Source organism: Tasmannia lanceolata, unplaced genomic scaffold, assembly GCF_043159265.1.
Source record: "Tasmannia lanceolata isolate RefF3 unplaced genomic scaffold, GAP_Taslan_0.1 ptg000016l, whole genome shotgun sequence".
In the NCBI taxonomy this organism is placed as follows: domain Eukaryota; kingdom Viridiplantae; phylum Streptophyta; class Magnoliopsida; order Canellales; family Winteraceae; genus Tasmannia; species Tasmannia lanceolata.
In genome coordinates this window covers 3282625-3306384 of record NW_027518693.1, presented here as the reverse complement: position 1 = coordinate 3306384, position 23760 = coordinate 3282625, and the positions used below count along the sequence as shown (strand labels likewise).

Here is a 23760-nt window from a genome sequence, read left to right as displayed (position 1 = left end):
TTGAGGTCTGGTTTCTAGCGAAAGAAACGGCATTGAAAATTTTCAAGTATTTTAAGAGTTATGATAGAAATGATGATTCGTATGTTTCGGCGATTGAACGGTCATAACTCACTCAATTCAACTTGGTATTGAACGAACTTTGGACTCTACTGGGCATTTAGGCGAAAGAAAGTCAGTGAGTTCTTACTAATAGCGAAAGGCGAACTCCATCACTTGGTAAACTTATGTTTCATTGGAAAATTTCTCTAAATTTCATACAGAATTTGCAAACTTACTCGTCAAGAGATCTTTCCATGGAAATTTCTCCTTTTCCAATGTGTTTTTTTAAACTAGATCCAAACACCTCGAAATCATCAAACAAAATGACCAACTTGATTCTTCTTAGATTCCGTATTATTAACGGGGCAAAATGACTCTGCTGTCATCTTATTAAGGTTATTTTTGTCATTTTAAGTATTATTTTAAAAGTCTTTTCCCAAAAAAAAATCATATTAAACAAAGAACACAACTCCACAAGTAATTGATGGGTCCCAGCTGTGGATGACATTTTTGTCACGAAATCGAATTGTAGACAATATTAGACTGCCGATTGTTATCATATGAATACTGTACACAATTTTATTCTAACATTTATTCGATCATGGGACCCACTTACAAATGATCAACTAGCTGGAATCTTGTTGTTGATGGGGCCTACAAGCCAATCTCGAAAATATTTATTTTTTATGATTAAGTTTTGGGATTTCTAGGCCTTTCTGCAGCTCACTTTTGCAGGAGAGAATAGCCACCTCATATGAATTAAATGAATGAGCTCCGATCTGCTAAAAGTTAGCCTGTGTAGCCAAGAAGGATGGACAATCGTGAAATGATATATTCGCTCCCTTTCCTTCCCCGTGCCACCCCCTTCTAGTGTTATAACTTAAAAGAGTAGTCATAAATACACTAAAAGGGTGGCTCGGGAAAGAAAGGGGACAAATATATCAATTCCATACTTCAAATCATGTGATAAATGAACATCCCAACACTCCAACCAGCAAGATACAACCCAACAAAAGTCATTTGTTTAGCTTCTCTCGGCAAAAACCTTACAAGTTGCATTATGATGCTGGAAATCGTGTCTAATTTTTGACAGTCCACCAAATCAAACAGCTTAATCACGTGCATGTGTCCGTGTTTAAATCCTAATCAAGACTTCTCCACACTGGCCTTATAACATGCTTTATTGAGTTTTTAGACAACAAGTATAGCAAAAAAAAAAAAAATTACAGTGAGGCTGACATTATTGGGCGATCTTCAACTAATTAAATATCATATGGTGTTCTTTGTTAACTTACCAACTTCTCCAAAAGCTTAAGCTATTGGAGAAATGCGTTATTTATCTTTTATACTTTAACACTCCCCCGCACGTGTGGCCCACTTGGCAAACACATGGCACATATGGTCCCACTTTGGGTCGACTATTGCATCAGCATGTAGAATTTTTTGTTATCCGGGAGGTTTGAACTCGAGACCTTTAGCTCTGATACCATGTTAACTAACCAACTTCTCCAACAGCTTAAGCTTTTGAAGAAGTTGGTTAGTTAACATTCTTCAACAAATTAAATATGTTTTTCTTCCAAAATTACCCCTAATCTTTCTTCTTTCTCATTCCTTAAAGAAGAAAATATCATGTTTCTTATGAGCTTCATTTTTTGAAAAATATCATAGTATAAGTCCCACAAGTCATCGGAGCTAAATGCCATTTTTGTTAGAATATGTGAGCTTCATTTAGATCTGACTGTCTGATTCGGTGTGTGGCAGATTAGGTAATTTGCATGGATTAGACAGCTAAGATACAGCAAGCAGCTAGGAATTCTATTTGAAAACTAGTCAATAGTTTAAATTTTCAAATATTCGAATTTCAACTTATAAAAATTTTAAACTTTTGAATGTTTGGAAATTTAGATCTATGGTCTGATTATATTGTTTAATTTGAGTGACTGCCAAGGTTCAAGCTGCAACTGATTGAGATACTATGGTGGCACATGGAGTTTCTTTGGCTATCTTGGCAAACTTTACAATTCGCAGTGAAGGGATCAACTGGAGTCTGGAGTCCACGCGCCGTGTCCTGCTGTAGTGCCCAAGGATCTTGGCAGGATAAATAGCAAAGAAATTCTAGCCCAAGCACAACCTAGGGAAATAGTGTGAAACAAGTCAACACATTAAAAGCACGACCCGACCCAACCAATGTCTATGATGGCCTTGATTGCAAAGATGACTGTAGATGGCTAGATATACCAATCTGATGCTATAATTATCCCATTATGCAAGCAGCCAAGGTATGTAAAAGATATTTTCTGCAGCAAATAGTACAACATACAGATAATGATGGAAAAATGAGATAAGAAAGGGTGTTTTATAATGATTGTTACAGTAGCCTTAAGGGCCCGTTTGGATACCTCATACTTTGTATTTGGATTCGGAATTGAGGTTTGAGTCCAAAATGAATAGATCCGGGAGCTCATGTTGAGAGAGAGAGAGAGAGAGAGGGCAGGGGTACTTCCTAGTGGAGGGGAGAGGTTGAGGAGCAAAGAGGGTGAAGGAAACTGCCACATCTTTGGATTTTCAATTTCTTATTTCCACAGCAAACTTAGAAGTCTGATTTTTTTCACTATCAGCTGCTACCTAGTACATCGAAACTTATTGCCCATGGTTAAAGAAAGACCGTCTCAACATAAAATAAAAAAAAACAAAAACTAGAGCAGACATGTAGCACATACACAAATTGCATTCGTTTATTGTACGATACACAATTAACATAGTTACTTCGACAGTGGCAGAGAGTACTTTTCAGATTAAACCTACCTCCCCTTTTAGCTCCAATTTTGTGTAACCTCAATTACTAATTGAAAACAGCTGCCGAATTAGAAATCTAAGAATTTGATCCGATCCAAATTACACAAGTATGCGTATTGTTCAAATGGCAAAGTGCAAAGCTTCAACTTAAAATTTGGACTTGCAACAAGAAAATCCAGATAGGTTAATTTAAATTCCAAGAAAGACTGAACTGTTTGAACAATATATAGAGCCCCGTCCGCCCAATCATCAACATCACAAATCGAACGGCTGAAAATCTTCAGAAAAAAAAAGAAAAAAAACACACGCCCGATCGAGAGGAGAATTTATTTGGTTGACAGCCGTGCACGAACGTTCAGCACCCATAAACATAAACAGTGGGGCCCACATTATTTGGGTGATCCAACAATTGGATGGTTTGGATCGCCCAATTAATGTGGTTCCCGCTATTTTTTTTTTGGCTGCAAGTTTGCGCACGGCCGTGTACTATATAGTTTCTACATAGAGATAATATCACGCGCCAGATGGCGGTACGCCGAACTTGACCGCGTATTTTAGCAGTCCACGCGAGAAAAAGACAATGACTATTCTTACAAAACAAAAGGACACAATCATGTAACTCAGTCAACGTCTCTTCTCAGTAAAAACTAAAAACTGCCTTTGTTTTTCTTCTTCTTTCGTCCCCCTCTTTCTCTTCTCTGCTAATGGCACCAGATGCATCTCTCTCGCCTCTTCCACCTCGATAAGAACCCAAAACCAAAACAAAAACCACCTATGGATCCGAAGCAGAAACGCAGAAAGCCGAAACTTGACCGTAGAAATGCCATAAAAAACATAGACTACGCCCCCGATTCTTCCTCTCCCGCCCCCCGAGATTCTTCTTCTTCTTCCTCTTCATCTCCATCTTCTCTTCGCACTCGATCCCTCGACCTCCCTCCTTACTCCGGTCAGACCAGTTTTCGCGTGGACGGAATCGATGGTGAAATTGACCGGATTTGCAAAACCCTAGGGCTTTCTGGCCCTGAAGATTTCTCGATTCCGACTGCTGCTTGGGAAGCCAGGAAAGCTAGGTCTTCTTCTGATCTCCTTCCAAGATCTAGATTGAAACAATTGGATAGCTTCAAAGAGCAAAGCAATGAAGAAGAAGAGTCTAGGGTTTTGGCTGATTTTAGTTCTAGGGTTAGGGTTTCGGATAGCGTCAATTCGTTGAAGATTGAAGAGCAAAGCAACGAGGATGAAGAACAGGATAGGGTTTCAGCTGATTTTACTTCTAGGGTTAGGGTTTCTAGGGTTAGGGTTACGGATAATTTGGAATCTTCAATTGAGAATGGCTTTTCTAGGTCGAAAATTTTTCAGTCTTCCATGAAAATTGGAAATTCTGGAGGTGGAATTAATGGCGTACGGCCGCCGGTTCTCGCTCCGCCTCCGGCAATGTTACGGCCGGTTGTCGATACTATGTCTTCGACTTGGGATTTATTGAGATCTTTAGCACCTGAAGATAATGAAGGGAAGAGTTATACAGAGAGCGAGGATGAGCGAAGTGAGGAAGAAGATGATGAAGTTATTGAAGAAGATGTGAGAGGGGAAGAGGGAAATGGGACTAGATTGGGAGAAACGGCCGTGGATCTTACTGGGTCTTGTTCATTCTCGACGTCGAATGATGATGATTCTTCTAGTACTACTACAGAGGCGATGTTCGTTATATCGCCTAATGGGAGGTTTAAGAGGAATATCAAGTCTTGGATGCGTGGCGGGCTTCTTGGGAGTGGGTCGTTTGGAACTGTTTATGAAGGGATCAGTGAGTAAGTAGATTGCTTACTGGAACTTTTTAGTTCGTCATCTTGATTGCTTTTTCTTCGTTTACTTGCCGTATTTTAGCTTGTGCAGGTGATTGGAATTTTTGTGTTGTGTCTTCTTGTTGACAACCCTCATATTCCTTAATCATTTAGATTCTTTTTGTTCTCCATATACAATTCCTTCTGTAAAAGTCCAAGTTCTTCTTTGCATGAAACTGGTTTATCAAAATATGCTGGATTGTCTCATTATAGAGGGTGTTTTCCTCAACGTTATCAGATGTGCGAGGGACAGTGATTGCTATCATTAATAATCAGCAGATGCCATTGAAGAAATTTTAGATGTGATCGAGGGTCACGTAATGTTTGTCGTTTTGTTAAAAGTGGAGTGGGCCATCTTGCCCGACCGGGGATCGATAGAGATGATAGTAGTGTTTTTAATTTTCTTCCTCCTTGAATCTTTGTAGTTTTGGTATGCATGTTTCTTTTCTGTTTAGAGGTTATGGTTTATCTTGTGTTTTTTTTTTTTTTGACCCCCTTCAGTCGTTTAGTTTCTTTTGCTTTTAATAAATTTTAGTGCCATTCACAAAAAGACACCATTTAGGAAAGCATTTTTTAACATGGAGCTGTCACAATGACCAATATATATTATCAACACTACATAACTGAATCAAGTTCAACAAAAGGAGCAAAAGTCTCAGAATATTCAATGCCAAAGGTTTGAATATATTCTTTATCAATTATTCTAGCTTTTAGCCTCACAACCCTGCCATCAGGGAGATACTTGAATGCATTGACTGTTGTGATACATCAGCCTTTGCAGTTTTTCTTCATGACAAACTTATTTAGTTTTTAGGATTTATTTCTATTTTTAATTAACTTTTTTTTATCTCAAAGCTCTCAGATCTCTTGTAGTGTCATTCATTTTCAGCCCCCAAGTTTTCGGTAAAAGTCTACTTCGAGTCTACCTTAGTTATATGTTTTAGGTAGTTCATCTAGCGCCCTCCAGGTGTTTGGTAAAACTCTTGATAGAGTCAAGGTTAGTGATTTTTGTCTTTTAAGGGATATTTAGATAGTAATTGAGTTTCTTAGCGTTGTTCTCGGTTTTAGAGTCTATCTTAGGTTATCTTGGTGTCAGTTACATTGTATAGTGTCTTTATATTTGTGTTTAGGTTTTTTAGTAACTTTCCAGAGTCCGTAGGATTGTCCTGCATGTCAAATTATCTACTTTAAACTATAGCTGGCTAGGTTAATGCTCCACAACAAGAGTATGGTCGAGTTCAGCCTCGAGGGCATGCTAATGAAGCACTCAGGCTACATTAGGCCAACACTCCGATGTGATATCTGAAATTAAAGTAACTTGAGTTGTGTTAACTAATATCTTGGGCTTAAGGCCCCCATGAATGCCATGACTCATGGGAATACATGCACATCTTATCCACATGTGCAAGGCAAGGCGAAGTTAAAGGACACTGACAGACTCCCTTATACCTCAACCAACAAAGGTCTCGTGACTAGTCACTCGAACCCCACTCTTCCTCCTAAGAGTACGATCACGCTGCCACCTGCAAGTGAGACGAATGTAGGGCGTGGACTTCTTAGACCATAACCATAAGATACCCCTCCTAATACTTCACTTGTTGAACTAGGTCACATGTCATAAGATGGTTTGTATGGGACATTCAATCCTCGAACCAATCTAGTAGAACCCGTAGATGATGAGGATAGAACTTGTTTTCAATGATACGAAATGAGCAATCTCATGATGGTGAACACGATGAAACCGCACTTTATGAGGATCATGTGAGGACATTTGTATGACTTAGAGCAGGGTTTTCAAAAAAAAAAAAAAAAGGACTTAGAGCAGGGTAAGTCAATCCATTACGAGTCAAACTCCCAACACTATTTTGTATTCCCTATAATTAGGACTGCTAGGAGATTTGAGCCCATCATTGTTACCATTGATAAGTTCTTCGATTTATCTCATTGCATGTCGATTTGTATAGCTAGGTTCTCCCATGTGTCTCATTTCATGTCGATTTGTATAGTTAGGTTCTCCAATGTGTCATTTCTACAGAATTAGCTAATGGCATTTATTAATATCATCAATGGGACTTAATTTTTCCCGTAGAATTTCACTCAATAGTTCAATCGATCATCCCATTGACAAATCACCTTTTAAAACCATTTGTAGATGCCCCATTCCTCACCTTTTGGACTGTACCTTTTTGTCTTGCCTTGGTCGGTGTCGTGTTGAGGCCGAGGATCTCGTTCATCATATAAAAAAGGTACAACAAGAGATGTTATAGTGGCTGCGGGCAAGCAACGAGAAGTTCATGGTGATGGTTGACCAGCTCGGGGAAGGCCACACCTTCAGCATGGGGATTTTGATGATGGCATTATCTCGACATGACCATTTAGCGATTGGAGCCACTCATCCTACACTCTTTGGAGGTTCTCCAGAGCCTTTCCTCGTCGTTTTGACATCTTCTAGAGTTTACATCATAGACACCTGGACAATGATGGAGACCTGCCAAGGATTTTATTGGAGATACTTAGTTCGCTGGCGAGGACGATCGGGTTCGTGGTTAGGTGTAGTACAGAATACGTCGACTTTGCGATGTCATGTTTCATCACTTAGCAGACCTCTATTTTCTTCCCACACGGGGGGAACTGATGTGACATGGCTCACTTGAGGACTCTATTTTCTTCATTCAGTTACATTAGACATTCTAGATAGGTTTTATTTTATTTTATTTTTACTAGAATTTACTTTCATTTTATGGTATTTATTATCCTAGATGTGGGGGTTGTCCACATCACCAAAGGTGCACACATCACTAATTCATAATACTAACTTATTATTTTCACTAAGTGCGGACTTACTATTTTCAGTATGTATAAACCTCCCTTCAGTATGTAGGACACATGAATTATCTGTTTCAGTGCATATGGGCATTATACAACATATAGCTCACACAAACACCATAAAACCTCCATGAACTAGACCTTCCTTGCATAGGGCAGTACCCAACCATGTAGGTCACAATTCCTCCTCAATTTATCACTGAAAGGGGAATCCCTTTAGCAGTAGTCAACATCCATACATTGTTTTGGATTTCGGCAAAACCATTTCATTTCGAATGAAATATTTCAGTTTCGACTGCTACCGAAATGAAATCCACTTGGATTCAAAAAAATACCAAATTTCGTATAAGATTTCGGAATTTTGTTAATGTTTTTTTTTTTTTTTTGAAAATGAGGATTTTGTTAATGTTTCGGTCGAAATATGCGAAACATCCAACTTTTCAGATAAAAAAAGCACATTTGTATTCCTTTCTTTGAGGGACAGCGTTCCCCTTCCTGGTTGTGCTGGCTTTATCCCTTTAATGAAAGTTCTTTTGTTATCGCCAAAGAAGAAAAAAAGGAAGAGGAAAAGAACATGAGTTCTTTGTGTCACTGATTGATGCCTGGCTACTTATTTTAATGTAAATCAACAACCAAAAGCACATTTACATAGAGTAGTAAGAAACACCTTCTGAAATATTTGGATTTGCTCCAATCAATGAAAAAATTGTAGACCAATATCAAAGATTGTCAAAATGGATATAGACGTCTGATGTTTCTGATTGATCTAATTTTTCTGGGAGTTTGTTTCTGTTCAAACAACAAATACGTTCTTTTTATCATTAAAATAAAATCTGTCAACTCATATGATTACCTCACCTGTGCTCACTAAGCCTTTTCTTCTGTAGTGATGGGTTTTTTTTCGCTGTAAAAGAGGTTTCTTTGCTTGATCAAGGTAGCCAGGCCCAGCAATGCATTATTCAACTTGAGCAGGTGAGACACTGTCAATTCTTGTCATCATTGGGTTCTCTTTATATCATTATTTATATGTTGGGGTTTCAATGAGATTGTCAAGATTCTAATTTTCTCTTCATCTAAACTGTATGCTCTGGGATTTTTTACTGGAGATCTTTTGTCAAATTTTAACTTTGGAATTTTTTCTGTTGATGGTCATTTTCCTTTCTGAGATAGCTTATCTAATTTGGGCTTGTTGTTTCAGGAGATTGCACTTTTAAGTCAGTTCGAACATGAGAACATTGTCCAATACTTGGGTACAGACAAGGTACTGCTACTTAGTCTTTGTTGAATTAGTTGGTGCATTCCCTCACTGGTTTTCTTTTTCAAAGGTGGGATTCGGAATGAGAAGAAATGCACACTTATTTATTGCGATTAACTTTGCTCATGTTTTGCAATTACCCTTGCAAGACCTTTATATTATGCTATGAATGGGTGCTGTGTTGCGGTGAAATCCATGAACTCCATATAGTTTCTATTTTTCATAGAGCGTGAAGGAATTTTCCAGTTGTGTGACCAAGCTCTTTATGTTGTTGGTTGACCTGTTTTTTCTTCTTAGTGGTTCTTATGTGGTGAATGCACATATGTTTCCATGGTAAAATATGAGCGGGCAAAAGTGAATGAGCCACTAAACATTCATCTGTTAGGCCTTGCCCATGGATGGGCCATGCATCAAAATCCACTCTCTTTGGACGGTTCTAACCCTCCAATTTGTGGTCATGAATACAGACAGTTGTTTCTTTGTTTTATCACTGCCCATTTAACGACCACAAATTAGAGGGTTAGAATCTTCCAACAGGAGTGGATTTTACTCCATGGCCCATCCATAGCAAGGCCTAGAAAACAAATGGTTGGTACATTGAACAAGTGTGCCATACTTGTACTTTTGCCTGCTAATATTAATCCTTAGAAAGATATGCACATCCATCATATAAGAATCCTTATCTTAGAGATCCTTTATTATCTTTTATCTACTTTGCTTGTGGTTTTCTTTTTCCATGCCCATCTTAAATTTCTACCTCAACTGTCATGTGTCGTGTGCCCTGTGTCATTTGAGGGCTATATTAAACTTTGGAGTGTTGGGATTAAGAGTTCAATTGACAGCAAACCATAAGTTCTGTTTGGTCCTGCAATGTAATGACATACTTGGCACTTCTATACGAGGGCCAATACTTATTGCAACTGCAGCTGTGTTATATCGTATTGTAATTTGCACCCATCAAAGTTAGGATTCCATTGAAGGTGGGATTTTTATACAACCCGTTTCAGGTTATTTTTTGGCTATTCATGCTTTTGCATGTATTTCTTTTGTTCTCAATATCATATAGTGTACGTGGATTTAGAGAAATATGCTTAAAGTTACCTAATTCTTGTATAGGAATGTCTTGGACAATAGCATTATATATATTGGAGGTGTCGAATTGTCAGGTTATCTTTTGACTATTCATGTTTATCAGAAATGGACTTTTGCCTTGCCATCTGCCTGGTAATATGGGGTTTATCTCTTGGATGCATTTTTCTTTTTAACTTCTTAATAAGATTTTTATCTTATTAAGAACTCTCATTTCTATGATCCTTTATAATAGTGGTTTTATTAGTGCTCCAATTTTGAGCTTTCACTAAGTTACAAGATGGAGGAGCCTTTTTAACCAAATTAAATTTTAAGTCATTTATTGTTTGTTAATGAGATTTTATATGGTGTGTGGGCATAAAGTTGAGCTTTTTTCAAAAAGTGCAGTGGGGCCCACTTCATAAAACTATCCAAACTGCTCATTTGTTGGGCTACAACTTAAATAGGCTCCTCTTGAAAATCATCTGCATAGGATGATCCTAACCCTCCGATCTGTATAGGGACTGCAGATTATGGAAACCTCATCCTATGGAGATGATTTTCAGCGTAGAGCCTATTTACGTTGTAGCCCAACAAATGAGCGGTTTGGATCATCCTATAAAATTTATTGAAGATCTTGTGGAACATAATCTTGATAGTTATCTGGGTGCTCAGGAAAGAAAGGAATGAAGAATTTTAAGGGGCTAGTCAAGAGCCTTCAATACATTTCCACAAAAGTAATTGCGTTATCCATATCATGGGTGAGGGCCCTGCAGCTTCAGGTTTGTGTCAGTTTATGATCTTTGGCACAACTGTGAGAGGGATTTGCTTTAGTGGTGAACATAGGGAGCCCATCTCTCAAGAGTGGGAGCCTCCTCACCAGAGATTTCTAAAGTTACTTTGACGGATCAAGTTTGGGGAATCCAGGAACAGTGGGAGTAGGTGGGCTTTTAAGAGATGGTGGCGGAAATACGAAATGGGCATTCTCAAAGCGTAATGGGATTGCAGATTCCAATGAGGCAGAAATAAGGGCGGTCCAACAAGGCATTAGATTAATCGAGTCCAACACCCTCGATCAAGTGATTCTGTAAGGCAGCTCCTTTAATGTTATACAATGGTTGAAGGGTAGCCTCTCCTACCCTTGGAGGTTCGCTCATTGGATAGACGTGATCAAGGATCAGGTGATGGGAACCTTAGACTCCTTCCATCATGTGAAGTGACTGGGGAATAGGGAAGCCGATATACTTGCGGGGGAAGATGTGGAGAAGGATTCCTTAGTGTTGTATGCTTTTCTTCCCCCTTGAGGACTTGTGGCATTCCATCTCATTGATCGTTGCATTTTTTTTCTTCATTCTTGTATCGACCAGCACGGTCGTGGGGTTCTGATGCAGGTGCATCCGATCGGAAATCTCTGATCGTTGGTTGTCCAATTAGAAATCTCCAGGTTGATGATCAAATGCGTCAGATCGGCGATCACGCACCTTAGCCTTATCTTCCGCTACGCAACCCGTCTTTTCATCAGGTTCCTCTCTTTCTTTATTTTTTTAATGGTCTTCTCTCTTTATTAATCCAATTCATTGCCGTTAAAAGAAAAATGAAGTGGGTCCCACTGTAATTTAAAAAAAAAATACTGGACTTACTCCCCACACCATATAAAATCTAGTTTGTCTTTATAGACCGGAGGGTTAGGATCATCTTGTGATGATGATTTACAGGGCACAACCTATTTATGTTGTGGACCCACAAATCAGCTGTTTGGATCTTCCTATGAAATGGGCCCCACTGTACTTTTTGAAAAATACTAGACTTACACCCACACACCATATAAAATCTTTTTTTTTGAATGGTAATATAAAATCTTGTTTGTTAATAATAGTACAGTAAAAATAGCATCCTTTCATACTTTTCAAGAAAAAAAAATAGCATCCTTACCTATCGAAAATTCGAAAGGACAACGATAACAACAGCTACAATAGCAGCAGCAGCAGCAGCAACAACAACACATAGTTGGACTATTCAGCTATGTTTACATTAGTCTCCATTGCCTAATGTGTTCAACAACAAAAACAACAAAAAGAGCTGGGCCATTCGGCCATGTTTACATTAACCTCCCATACATGTACACACAGCTTAATGTGTTTGCTGTATCTCCTAAGCATGTAAGGGCCTGTTTGGTTTGGAGGAAAGTGGTGTAAACTAGTGGAAAGGAAAGCCTTTTCCAAGTTTTCACACTTTTCTTTGTTTGGTTGCGCAAGGAAAGGCTGTGCACTGCGGAAAGATCTTTCCATTTGAAAGGAAAATACCTATTTTTTATCGTAAATTTTTTCATCTTAGAAACTCGGATGCAGCTTTCTTTTCCATCTGGAAAGAAGTGTTGGGAAAAATCCGCGCAGGTGGAGTCCATTGGTTTTGGTAATTAGTATATAACTTGTTCTGATATATGTGGTCCCTATTGTTTTTTTTATAGATGGGCCCTCCATCTTAGCCCCACTAGTAGATCATTGATTATTGTACACCTGTGTATATTTTTTTTGGCCATAAGGCCATCTATGTAGGTTCCACTAGTATGTAAAGGCTTTACTATATATGGTCCCCATTGGTTTTTAGCCATTGGGTCCTCGTACCCCCCTAGCAGATAACTGATTTGTATACATATAGAGTCCATTAGTTGGGTCTTCATACCCAACTAGTAGATAGCTGATTAGTGTACATGTGAGGTCCATTATTTTTTAGTCATTATACTCTATGTGGGCACCACTAGCATGTAACTCGTTACTGTATATGGGCTCCATTAGAATTTTGCCATTGAGCTCTCCATCTTAGCCCAACTAATAGATTAGTGATTAGTATACATGCGGGGTCCATTACTTCTTTGTCCTGTAGGCCCTTTATGTAGGGTCCACTAGCATCTTACTAATTACTATACATGTGGACCTCATTAGTTTTGACCGATGGGTTCTACATGTTAGTCCCAGTAGCAGATCAGTGATTAGCATACATGTGATGTCGTTGTCTTTCCCCAAATCCTTTCCGGAATACCATCCACCAAAAAGGATCTCAAGTGGAGACTTGTTAAAATATGGGATCGGTAAGTTGTACTTTTTGGGCCCTATAGGGACATCTGATGCTAGTGAAGCGGAAGTGCGAGCCTTCTATCAAGGAATTAGGCTCTTGGTGCGAGAATCTTTGGAGAAAGTTGTGGTGGAAGGAGACTCCCTTAATGTGATCCATTGGCTTAGTGGATCATCAAACATCATTTGAAGATTTGCCCATTTCTTTGACGAGATCCAACACTTGATTAGTGGTCATGATATCTCTTATCGGCATGTGAGAAGGTCCGCAATAGAGAAGCCGACAAGCTTGCTACAGAAGGTGTCTCTAAAGAGGCCTTGGAGCTTTTGGATTTCCTTCCGTCTTGAGCTAGGTCCTTCCTTTGATGTTGGGGAAGCTATTTATTATTTTTTGTATTTTTCTTATTCTTTTCCTGTAATTTCTGTGACCATCTCGGTCTTTTATCAATGAATTGCTTTGCCACAATAATAATAATAATAATAGGGTAGTGATAAATCGACCCCCAAATATCTTGAATCGACTCCCTATGTGTCTTTCTCTCTCCTCTAGGTTAGAGAGAGAAAGAGGAGAGAGATAGACACATAGGGGGTCGATTTAAGATATATGAGGGTCGATTTATCACTCCCCTAATAATAATAATAATAATTTTAAGAATCCTTTTTCTCCAAAGGTCAAGGGCTTCTGATTTGTTTTTTCAAATATTCTGCCTTTTATTTTTATGCCTCTTAATTGGCTTTAGGTTGTGCATGGATGTGGTAACTGTTCAGTTCTGTCATATTTCCAATTTGTTGTAGATCTATGCATATCTATACACGCTTTTCAACTACTGCGCTTTTATGAGAACTGTAAATAAAGATAAATGTTTACACAATGAAATGTTCAGGAGGAAGCAAAATTGTACATCTTCCTTGAGCTAGTAACGCAAGGTTCTCTGTCATCTCTCTATCGAAGATACCATTTGCGAGATTCCCAAGTCTCCGCATACACAAGACAGATTCTGAATGGATTGAAGTATCTCCATGATCGAAATGTGATGCACAGGTACTGAATGAATTTTATAATTTTAAGTCATTTACTTATGTAGCATTCCCCCTAAGAAAAAACAAATAAAAGGTCATTTACGTAGCACTAGAGGTTCTTTCTCAGCATTGCAAGTGTGTGCTACTGTTGAAATGTGAGTTCTTTGTTGCTTTCCAGTAAGTCATTATAGAACTACCCAAGGTTGCCAGGGCGGGAATCGAAAGCGGGATTCGATTCGGGATTCAAAAGCGGGAATCGAAGGCTCCGGGGATGGTTGGGAGCGGGAATCGTGGGTTTGCCGGGGATTCGCAGGGAGTCGCTGGGGAGTTGGGATTCGCCGGGGAATCGTCTGGGAATCACGGTTCTAAAAATTGGGAATCGAGATTCTGACGAATCCGAACCTCGATTCCCAATTTTCGGGTATTCAAACCGATTCCCGAATCGGATCCGCGTACCGGGGAATCACGATTCCCAAGTCCAGGAAACGAATCTTGCTTCCTTCGAACTACCTCCAAGATTTTAAATTTGAATAACTAAAATGCTGCATACACGTGTGAGGTGTAGGAGTGTTGCTTGCCTGAGGAAAATATGGTACCTTCTTTGGTGTTACATTCAGTTGTTCCATGACCGGTTTTCTTTTGTGAAGGTTTTCCACAAATAAACCATAATACTTGGCAATGTGTGCCTGAGTTACAATTTGGACTTTGTTTGGCCTTGTCGGGTTTTCCCCTTCTAATCATTCCCGCTTTTCACTTGCAAAATTTCTGTTATTGACTTGTTCGAATGAGAACTATTGATTTCCAGCTGCAATCTATCACTAATTAAATATCTTTGGTTCACATGGATTAAATGAATTTAAACAAGTTGGGTTTGCTCCAAAAATACTGATAGCTCACTAATTAAATATCATTTGTGTACCACCAGTATAAATAAACTAGGGTATCATGAATGTTCCAAATGCAAACTTTTACAGTCACGTGTCAGCATGTATACTGCTACACGGTATCTTCAGAACTTCCATTGGGAACTGTCCTTCCTGTGGGTAGCGTAACCTGGGAAGAATAAGGCCATGTCTGGCCGCCAGGAATTTGTTTTCATGATAAATCGGTAGTCTCGAAGTGGAGATGAGGATGAAGTTGCTGAAAGTGAGGAAACCAAATCCAGGAATGGGGTGTCTCCCGTGATGAGATGCGGCTAGAAATCAGGAAAAGATCAGTCGGATTTTGAGTGGAGTTTTTTGTTTCCTGATTTTTAGCTGCATCTCATCGCACGAGACACCCCATTCCTGGATTTGCTTTCCTGATTTTCAGTAATTTCACCCTTATCTCTACTTGGAGACTACCGATTTATCATGAAAAAGAATTCCTGGAAGCCAAATGTGCCCTAAATGACACAAAAAATGTCCGTATCAGTATCACACAAGTGAAAAATTCACATGTTTGGATGTGCTAGAATCTGTTTGCCTGTGGAAGGAACCAACCAAAATGCACCCAGAAAGTGTGAACTGCTCCATTCACGTGTGGATCATGAACGAATATGTGCAGAACCTTCTTAAAACAACTAGCTGAGAGATGGTCAATCTCAATTACATGAACCTTCATACAAAAATCATTTTTCATCAATCTGGGCTGTTTGAGTAAATCTGCTAAGTTCATATTTACAGAAGTGTTGCCAGTTTGGCATAATATATTAATATCTCATTAATCATTATATTTATCGTTTGAGTAAATTGTTTTTTTTTTTTGCTTGGAATTAAATCACACCTGTTTTTTTATCTTCAAGAGATATCAAATGTGCCAATATATTGGTGGATGCATCTGGATCTGTGAAGCTTGCAGATTTTGGATTAGCAAAGGAGGTTTGTTTTTCTTTCTTAGCATATTAACTCTTTCACGTGCGCAAAAAATTTCTTAATCTTATGCTTCTTCTTGCGCACTTTTACAGACTAGCAAATTAAATATGCTGAAATCTTGCAAAGGAAGTGCATACTGGATGGCTCCAGAGGTTCGTATCTTCTCTTTATGTAATAAGTTATCCTGCGTCATGAAGCAATAGCCTACACAGATTGATTCAGTCATATTCAGCCATTTAAGATGTCAATTCCACTAGGAAAGATGATATTTTTATATTTAGATTTAATGAATGACTTAGTTAAATTATTTCCTTTTTTCTAATTTGGCTAGCTGTATTTTGTTCTAGAATGTCTATCTTCAGTAGTCTCTTAATTTTGATATAGGTTTCTATTTATGATTGCTTGACATCTTCTTTGGAATTTTGATACCAGGAAATTGTTTTGATAGTTTCATTATTGATGTCTGAGATCCAATATAATTCGTATTGAAAAGTTGCTTTGTGGAATAAAAACCTAAATTTTACTTATTCTAGTATTTGGGTTTATTCGTGGCTGATGTGTATCACTTCCTTCGTTGAGAACTTGAAGCTTGGACTCAACACTTTATGGTAAATGACGTCAAATTCCCGTAAAACAACCTAAAGACAATCACATTTTAGTGTTGTCAAGAGGGGAAAAAATTGGAAAAAAAAAACCACAATAATACCATAAATATGTGCTTTTATTTTTTTTCTATTTTTGGAAATTTCGCACGATTCTAGCTGAAATGGTGTTTTGGCCTGAATTTTCTGAACACTATGAACACTGGACCAAAATTTTGAAACTTTTGTTGTGATAACCCTTCTCGGTTCCTCCCCTCCCATTTCTTTATCTTATTTTCTCCTCTTTCTCTCCTATCTTTCCCTTCTTTCTCCCTCCCGTCATGGCTGTAACCTTCAACCTATTCACTTTTCTATTTTTACATCCTGAGCTTATACGAGGTTTTAAATTTCGGTATCGGTTTCCACGGAAATGGAAACGTTCGGTTTCGGGTGGAAATCTTGTAAAATCACGTAAATGTATGGAAACATATGCAAATGATAGATTTTTTACATGAAACTTCAGGAAATGCTAGAGGAAGCACAAATACACACATTGAAACCATCACATAAGCAAGACAACCATCCATGATGGTTTAACAACATCAAACACATAATGACATGCGCTGTCGCACATGTCTGATAATTCGGTACATACCCCATTTCTCATGTTATTCATTTACATATTTATCCATAATCCATACACTCCATTTCCCATGCAATTCATTTAAATATAATTATGTAACACATAGTAATATAGTATACTACTAATACACTTATGGTTTTGGTTTTGGTATGCGTTTCAGTGGGGATGGAAAGGGGAACATTTCGGCCATCTTCTGTCGGTTTCAGTGGACCATGACCCTATATTTCCTTTCTTGATTCCTTCTTCCTTTCTTTTATTTTTTCCCAGTACACTGCTCAATCTTTCTCCTCTTCCTTTACACCCCTTGACATAACCATAAGTCATAACCATTCACATACTCATTGCCTTATTATCACATTACCCTGATTCCCCTACCTATTACTATTCTCTCGCCACCCCTAGCTATTGTTTGAGCCATAGATAGACTTATTACATGGATTTGATATTTATGATGCACCTATTTGAGGTTTGATATTTTTCTATTATTCAATGGCCCTTAATTTATGTATTTGATGTATTGAATCTGTTATGGCTGAGTTATTTTCTATTTGATGAATGACTTCAAACTCTAATTGTCACTGATTGTTATGTTATGTTTAATCTAATTGGGAATGTATATTAAGTCTAGACACCCTTTTATGCTCCAAAGATCCTAGAAATTTACTTGCGAACCCCTAGGTTTGCACCAACCTTTCCCCAAACCCCATTCTTTGCAACATGTAGAGCGAGAACTCCCAGGCCACGTGATTATAACCCTTTTCCGTAATAATCTTTCATACAAGACGACTTTCTCCCTCATTTTCATGTATTTAATTCTAGACACATCAGCAATGAGGACCCTTTCAAGGATTTGCCTACCCTCACAAGCACACCTGCTCCACCATCCTCTTTCTTTTGGCAAGAGTCTTAGCTATTATCTTATAAAGGCGTCTCACGCTACTGATAGGCCTAACATCTTCAATTTCCACTATCTTGGTTCTTTTGGGGATAAGTGCCGCAAACGTTGCCTTTGCTTCCTTTTTAATTCGTCCTCGAGTAAAAAATTCTCCTATAACTCCCATTAGGTCACCCTTTATGCATTCCCAGTTTTCCTAGTAAGAGGCTAATTATCCATCACTGGTGGTGTTGTTTCTCCGTTATCAAGGGTCTTTTATATTCATAGCTTTTTGTAACTTGTGTTGTTGTTTATCAGGTTCTTTTATTTGCATAGCTTTTTGCAACTTTTTTGCAATATCAAGTCCCGTTTGCATGTCGCAGGTTGTTAATCCTCGAAAAACCTATCAGCTTGAGGCTGATATATGGAGCCTTGGTTGCACTGTATTAGAGATGTTAACTCGTCAGGTTCCTTACTCTACTTTGGAATGGGTAGGTTTTAAATCCGTTAAATTTCGATATTATGTTTTTCATGTTAGGCGAGTCATATATTTTTTTAGTTCGACTTATATATCAAAATTTCTGGTGTTACAGACGCAGGCATTATTTAAGATCGGTCGGGGCGAACCACCATCCATTCCTACTAACTTGTCAAAAGATGCACGGGATTTCATCAACCAATGCCTTCAAGTTGACCCAGATAATCGGCCCTCTGCTTCTGAGCTACTAGATCATCCATTTGTGATGAGGCCACTGAAAGCTGTTCAGTCAGCTTCCCCTAGTCATAATGGTCAGATATGAGTCGTATCCAATCATATCCGAAGATCAGGTCAGATATTGAATATTATTAGTCGTCTTATTGTTGTCTATTGCCAATTTCTAGTTCTTTAAGCAATTCTCAACAGTTACCATGTTTGAGAGCTTATGTTTGGTAGCACATTTAGTAGAACTTCTTTGTTAATAACACTAAGGCCCTGTTCATTTTAGATTCTGACAACCGATTGTGAATTCAAAACCAATTATTGAACCCAAAACCGCATTTAATTTTGAGTCCAATAATCGGTTTTGGACTCACAATCGATTGTCAAAATCTAAAACGAACATGGCCTTAGGCCCTGTTCGTATAAGATTATCACAATCCATAGTGAGTGCCAAACTGATTATTGGACTGAAATTCAAATGTAATTTTCAGTCCAATAATAGGTTTGACACTCACAATAGGTTTTAATAATCTTATCAAGATTTGGTATAGCGTGGGTCTTCCCAGCCAAACTAGTGGAATTGCTAGAAAATTGGGAATGGACTTCGTGGAAGGGCAAAGGAAAGATCCTATGAAAGGTAGCATTTCTTGCTACTTTATGGGTTCTATGGAAAGAGAGAAACGCATGGGTTTTCAAAGAGTATCAAAGAGACCTCTGTTCGTATTCAATAAGATGATTGCAATCACCATATCTTGGGTGAGAACCCTCCCTAGCTTTGCATTTGTCTCTGCATATGATCCATGCTATGGTTGGACAGTAATTTGCAATGGAGCTAGGGAAGAGCCCAAAGTGGATCAAGTGTGGGAGCTACCCGTCCACGTCCAGGGACTATTGAAACTTAATTTTGATGGCTTTAGTATGGGAAACCCGGGTCCATCCGGAATAGGGGGAGTATTAAGAGATGACCAAGGAAATGTGATTTGGGCTTATTCGGGCCCAATAGGTATCTCGGATGCAAATGAGGCGGAAGTGCGGGCCATACACCATGGAATTAAACTTCTAAGCAATGTTGAACTGGAAAAGGTGGAGATAGAAGGAGACTCAAATAATGTAATTAGGTCGTTCAATGGAACTCATTCATTTCCTTGGAGATTTGCAGCTTTTTTTGATGAAATTCAGGATAATATTGGAGGATCCCAAATAGTTGCTTATCATGTCAAGCGAAGCCCAAATGAGGTAGCGGATAAGCTAGCTAAAGATGGGGTATCCAGAGAAAGTTTGGAGCGTTTTGATTATCTCCATGCTTGATATTTCTTTTGCTTTGCTTCCTTTTTCGTTCTTGTATTATCTGTATTTGACCATCCCGGTCTTCTTTCGCTATTTTTAATATTATCTACCATTCAAAAAAAAAAAAAAATCTTAAACGAACATGGCCTCAGCATTCAAAGAGAACCTCATGAGTTATTCTATTGTTCTCTCGACCAAAGTTTTTTCTATCTTCCTAATACAGTTTTATTGCCGTGTCAATCATGTTCTTGAACTGCAGGTCCATATTTGATCCTGTCAAATCTTTTTTCCTGAGATGTTGTGGTTTCATTCGGCGTGTATAGTACAGTTATAAAAGGACGGAGGGCATGCCTCTAAAACAGGGTGATTCAATGTGAACATGAGACACTTGGTGCAGGAACAAACCAGATACTAGAGGGGAGGAAGTATGGCTGTCATGTTGGTGTTGTATTTTTCTCTTGGGAATTTCATCCCATGTCTCTCAATTCATTTCTTGGCAATGCCATGTATCTTCTTCCTGAAACTTGTGATCTTACAGAAAATTGTCGAGGTGATTCACTTTGTAAAAAAAATATTGGAAACATGTATCACAATCATCATCAATGAGATGAATATTTTTATATATTTTCATGTATCTCCAATCCAGGAAGCCTTGTTACTTGGGTCCTTATCTCAGATTTTGTTGTTCCAGATTAATTGGCGGACCATGGGTCGTCCCGGGACCTTCCTTGGATGGGCCAGTCTTTAAAGATCAGACTTCTTTAGATGATCCTAACCATCCGTTGGTGGTGGCCAGAAAATGGATGCTTAAAATGAAAATAGGCAATGGTCCACAATGGGTGATTTTCTACTCTATCGATCGAACGGTTGGGATCTTTTCTTTAAGGGCACGTTCGCCTACATGAATTTTTTTTCATGATAAACTAGTATCTCGGTGAGAGACGGGTGAGGGGTCAGGGGTCGCGTGGGTGTAGTGGCTAAAAATCAGGAAACAACAAGAAACTAGTAGCCTCCAAATGAGGAACTAATTTATCATGAAAAAAAAAATCCTAGGGAGGCTTTATGACATGCCATCTAGGATGGGTCCCACTAGATGAACAACTCGAAATAGTGGTCCCCTCTTGCACTAGTGCTCGATGTGGGTCCGCCTTAATTTCCTAAAATTCCTTTTTGGTGTAAATAAATAGACCACAGGTGACAAAATGAGGGGTGATCTGTTATCTATAGCCAGACATAGATGGTTCCCAACTCTTGAACCAAATTACATGGACTCATGATAATACTTTACCCCCTCACGGTAAATAATGTCTGCATTCCTATAACAGTAAAATATAGAAAAATCATTCCATAAGAATTAGAAACAAAGGAGAACCGAACACCTCCTCTCCATTAGAACAACTGTTGCATGATACGCTTTCCACTTTGTCTTTGCTTCGCTTTCAATAGAAGTACATACATTTTCATGTTTCTACGCCTCCCAACCTTATTTTTTCCTCTTTTTATACTTGTTGCCACTTTCTTTAATTTATATAAATTTGATAGCAAAGATACTACAATTTTTTTTATAAAATGGAATGATTAGTTATATATAATAATTGAGAAAACAGTTTCTACACACTTGTGTAGATAAGTTATCTATACACTACCTTAAAATATAGCGGAGGCCCACATTATTTGGGCGATCCAAACCATTCATTTGATTGGCCCTCACATAGATAGGGTGTCCACAAAAAATCAGCTCCATATGATCATCCTAGCCCTTTAAACCGTGGAGGCAAAAAATGGATAGATTTGTGAAGGTTTATGCACGTCCATTTTACCTCCATAAATCATAGGGTTGGGATGATCCTATGGAGCTGATTTTTTGTGGATACCCAATCTATGTGAGGGCCAATCAAATGAATGGTTTGGATCACCCAAACAATATGCCCTTCACTGTATTTTAAGGTAGTGTGTAGATAACTTGTCTACACATGTGTGTAGAAACTGTTTTCTAATAATAAATATGTATACATATATAGGCATGAAAGTAAACAAGTGACGTAGAAATTGGTGCAAGGCTTCCATTACAAGGGAAAAGAGGCATAAAAAGGAGACTGCTGGCGTCTTTTTTTTAACTCATGTGCAAGGGCATATGAGAAGCGGAAATTACGAAAAAGAAGTAGTGAAAAAGGACATACGTGGGACTTTGACGGAAATTAAGGCGGGATGCATAAACGTGCCGAAAAATATATGATTCTCGCTTTTAATATAGTAAGGATTTTTTCTCCCTCTTTTTCTCCCTCTTTTTCTCCTACATTCTCTCTCTTCACTACTTGCACTGATATTTGCACTCTCCATTTGATCCATTACAAATTTGTAAATGCCTTATCTGTCCCTCTCTGGTAACTTATTTTATAGAAACGGATGCTAGCAAAGCAGGATTTCGTTAGGAAAATAAAAGACGAATCCTATGTTGTGAGACATGCGTAGGAAGACAAGGAAGTGAGTTCGAATCCATACGATATTTTGGAAAACCATATTTTGATAATTGCACTAACTCATTTTTGTCTTTTATTATTTAAACAGCTTTTAAAGGTTATTATGGTTCCCAAAAGCTTTTGGAATGCAATTAAAACAGAAAAGACAAGGTGAGTTTGTGCAATTACTAACACATGGTAGTGTCAATATCAGAACCCAATAGTTATATAGATATTTATATTTGCATGAGAGTAGAGACGTAGCCATTGGTGCAAGTCTTCATCATCGATGGAAAAAAGGAAATGTTACATAGAAGTATCATAGAAGTAGGGGTGATGCAAATGTGAGACTAGGGGTGATGCAAAGTGTCATGCTTTTGGTAGGTGAACAACTCATCTTCTAGACCTTGAAAAGGCTAGATTCGAAATGTGATTTCTTAATATATTATAATGATAATTACACTCCAATATTTTAATAATGGCACTCTTCTCTTCATTTTATACTCCTTTTTTTTTTTCATCAGCTGTTGAAGGCTTACCAGTCCTGAAAAGCCATCAACAAATAGAGGTAGAGTGTGGATATAAATTTTCCCACCGCATTTATCTCCCTATCATGCATTTCTAATGTTTTACTTAATTTGTCTTTCACATATATTTAACTTGAATGCAAAGACATCGGTGACTTTGTTTGGTCAGTAACAATTTTTTTTATCGGAGGTAAAGGGGACGAAGTTCTCATCCCTACGTAAAAACGTGGAGAAATAGTTGAGTTTTTCAACCTCTTTTGTTTTTCTTTCTTTCTTCTTTCTTTTGTGGTATTACTCAGCCCGGCCAATTTCCCCAAATTATAGCTCCCTCATTTCCATTCATGCAAGCAATAAGACCCAATAGATATAAGCACTAGCCGGTGGCATTTTTTCAAGGGCGATGGTATTTTCACCCCTGCAGTACGCATGCACTCCCCTTATAACGTGATTTGTTTCAATGGCGGTGATATTCTCACCCCCTGCAGTACGCATGCGCCCCCTTATAACGTGATTTGACGTCAATGATCAAAACCATTTATCTACTATGCTTGCGCCGAAATTCAACACAATTAGACTATTCTAATTTCTAAGCCTCTAATCTGTGACCATGGTACTATGTGATGGTGCCGTGGTACTAGCCATCAAATCAACTGTAAGGCTTCGTAAACAAGAGGACGCATAGTAGAAATAATTATTTTAGGGAAATGATTTCATCGCTACCGTGGCATGATAAAGACCTCTTTGGACCCATTAATTATGGCCATTATTTGCTAATAATCATATTTAGCTTCAAAACTATTCTGCAACTCTTTTCTTAGAGGTATCATTACAGCCCCTTATTCTTGATTAGAGCTTTTGCTTATGTCGGAATGTAACTAACAACCAATTTCACACATCAAAGATATGGATAACTTGATAATAGCTTT

At 38.3% G+C, this 23760-nt stretch overlaps 1 protein-coding gene across 1 annotated transcript; it reads left to right on the top strand.

The window, feature by feature from the left end:
• The first annotated feature begins 3449 nt into the window (after nt 1–3449).
• Nucleotides 3450–20470, top strand: LOC143848042 (mitogen-activated protein kinase kinase kinase 1-like). The gene is made up of 9 exons (XM_077356822.1): nt 3450–4637; nt 8384–8468; nt 8695–8757; nt 13775–13932; nt 15694–15769; nt 15856–15915; nt 18245–18352; nt 18455–18689; nt 20108–20470. Exons 1-8 carry the CDS (start codon nt 3550–3552, stop codon nt 18659–18661), a joined length of 1845 nt encoding a protein of 614 aa, XP_077212937.1. The 5' UTR covers nt 3450–3549; the 3' UTR covers nt 18662–18689; nt 20108–20470.
• The last annotated feature ends 3290 nt before the right edge of the window (nt 20471–23760 follow it).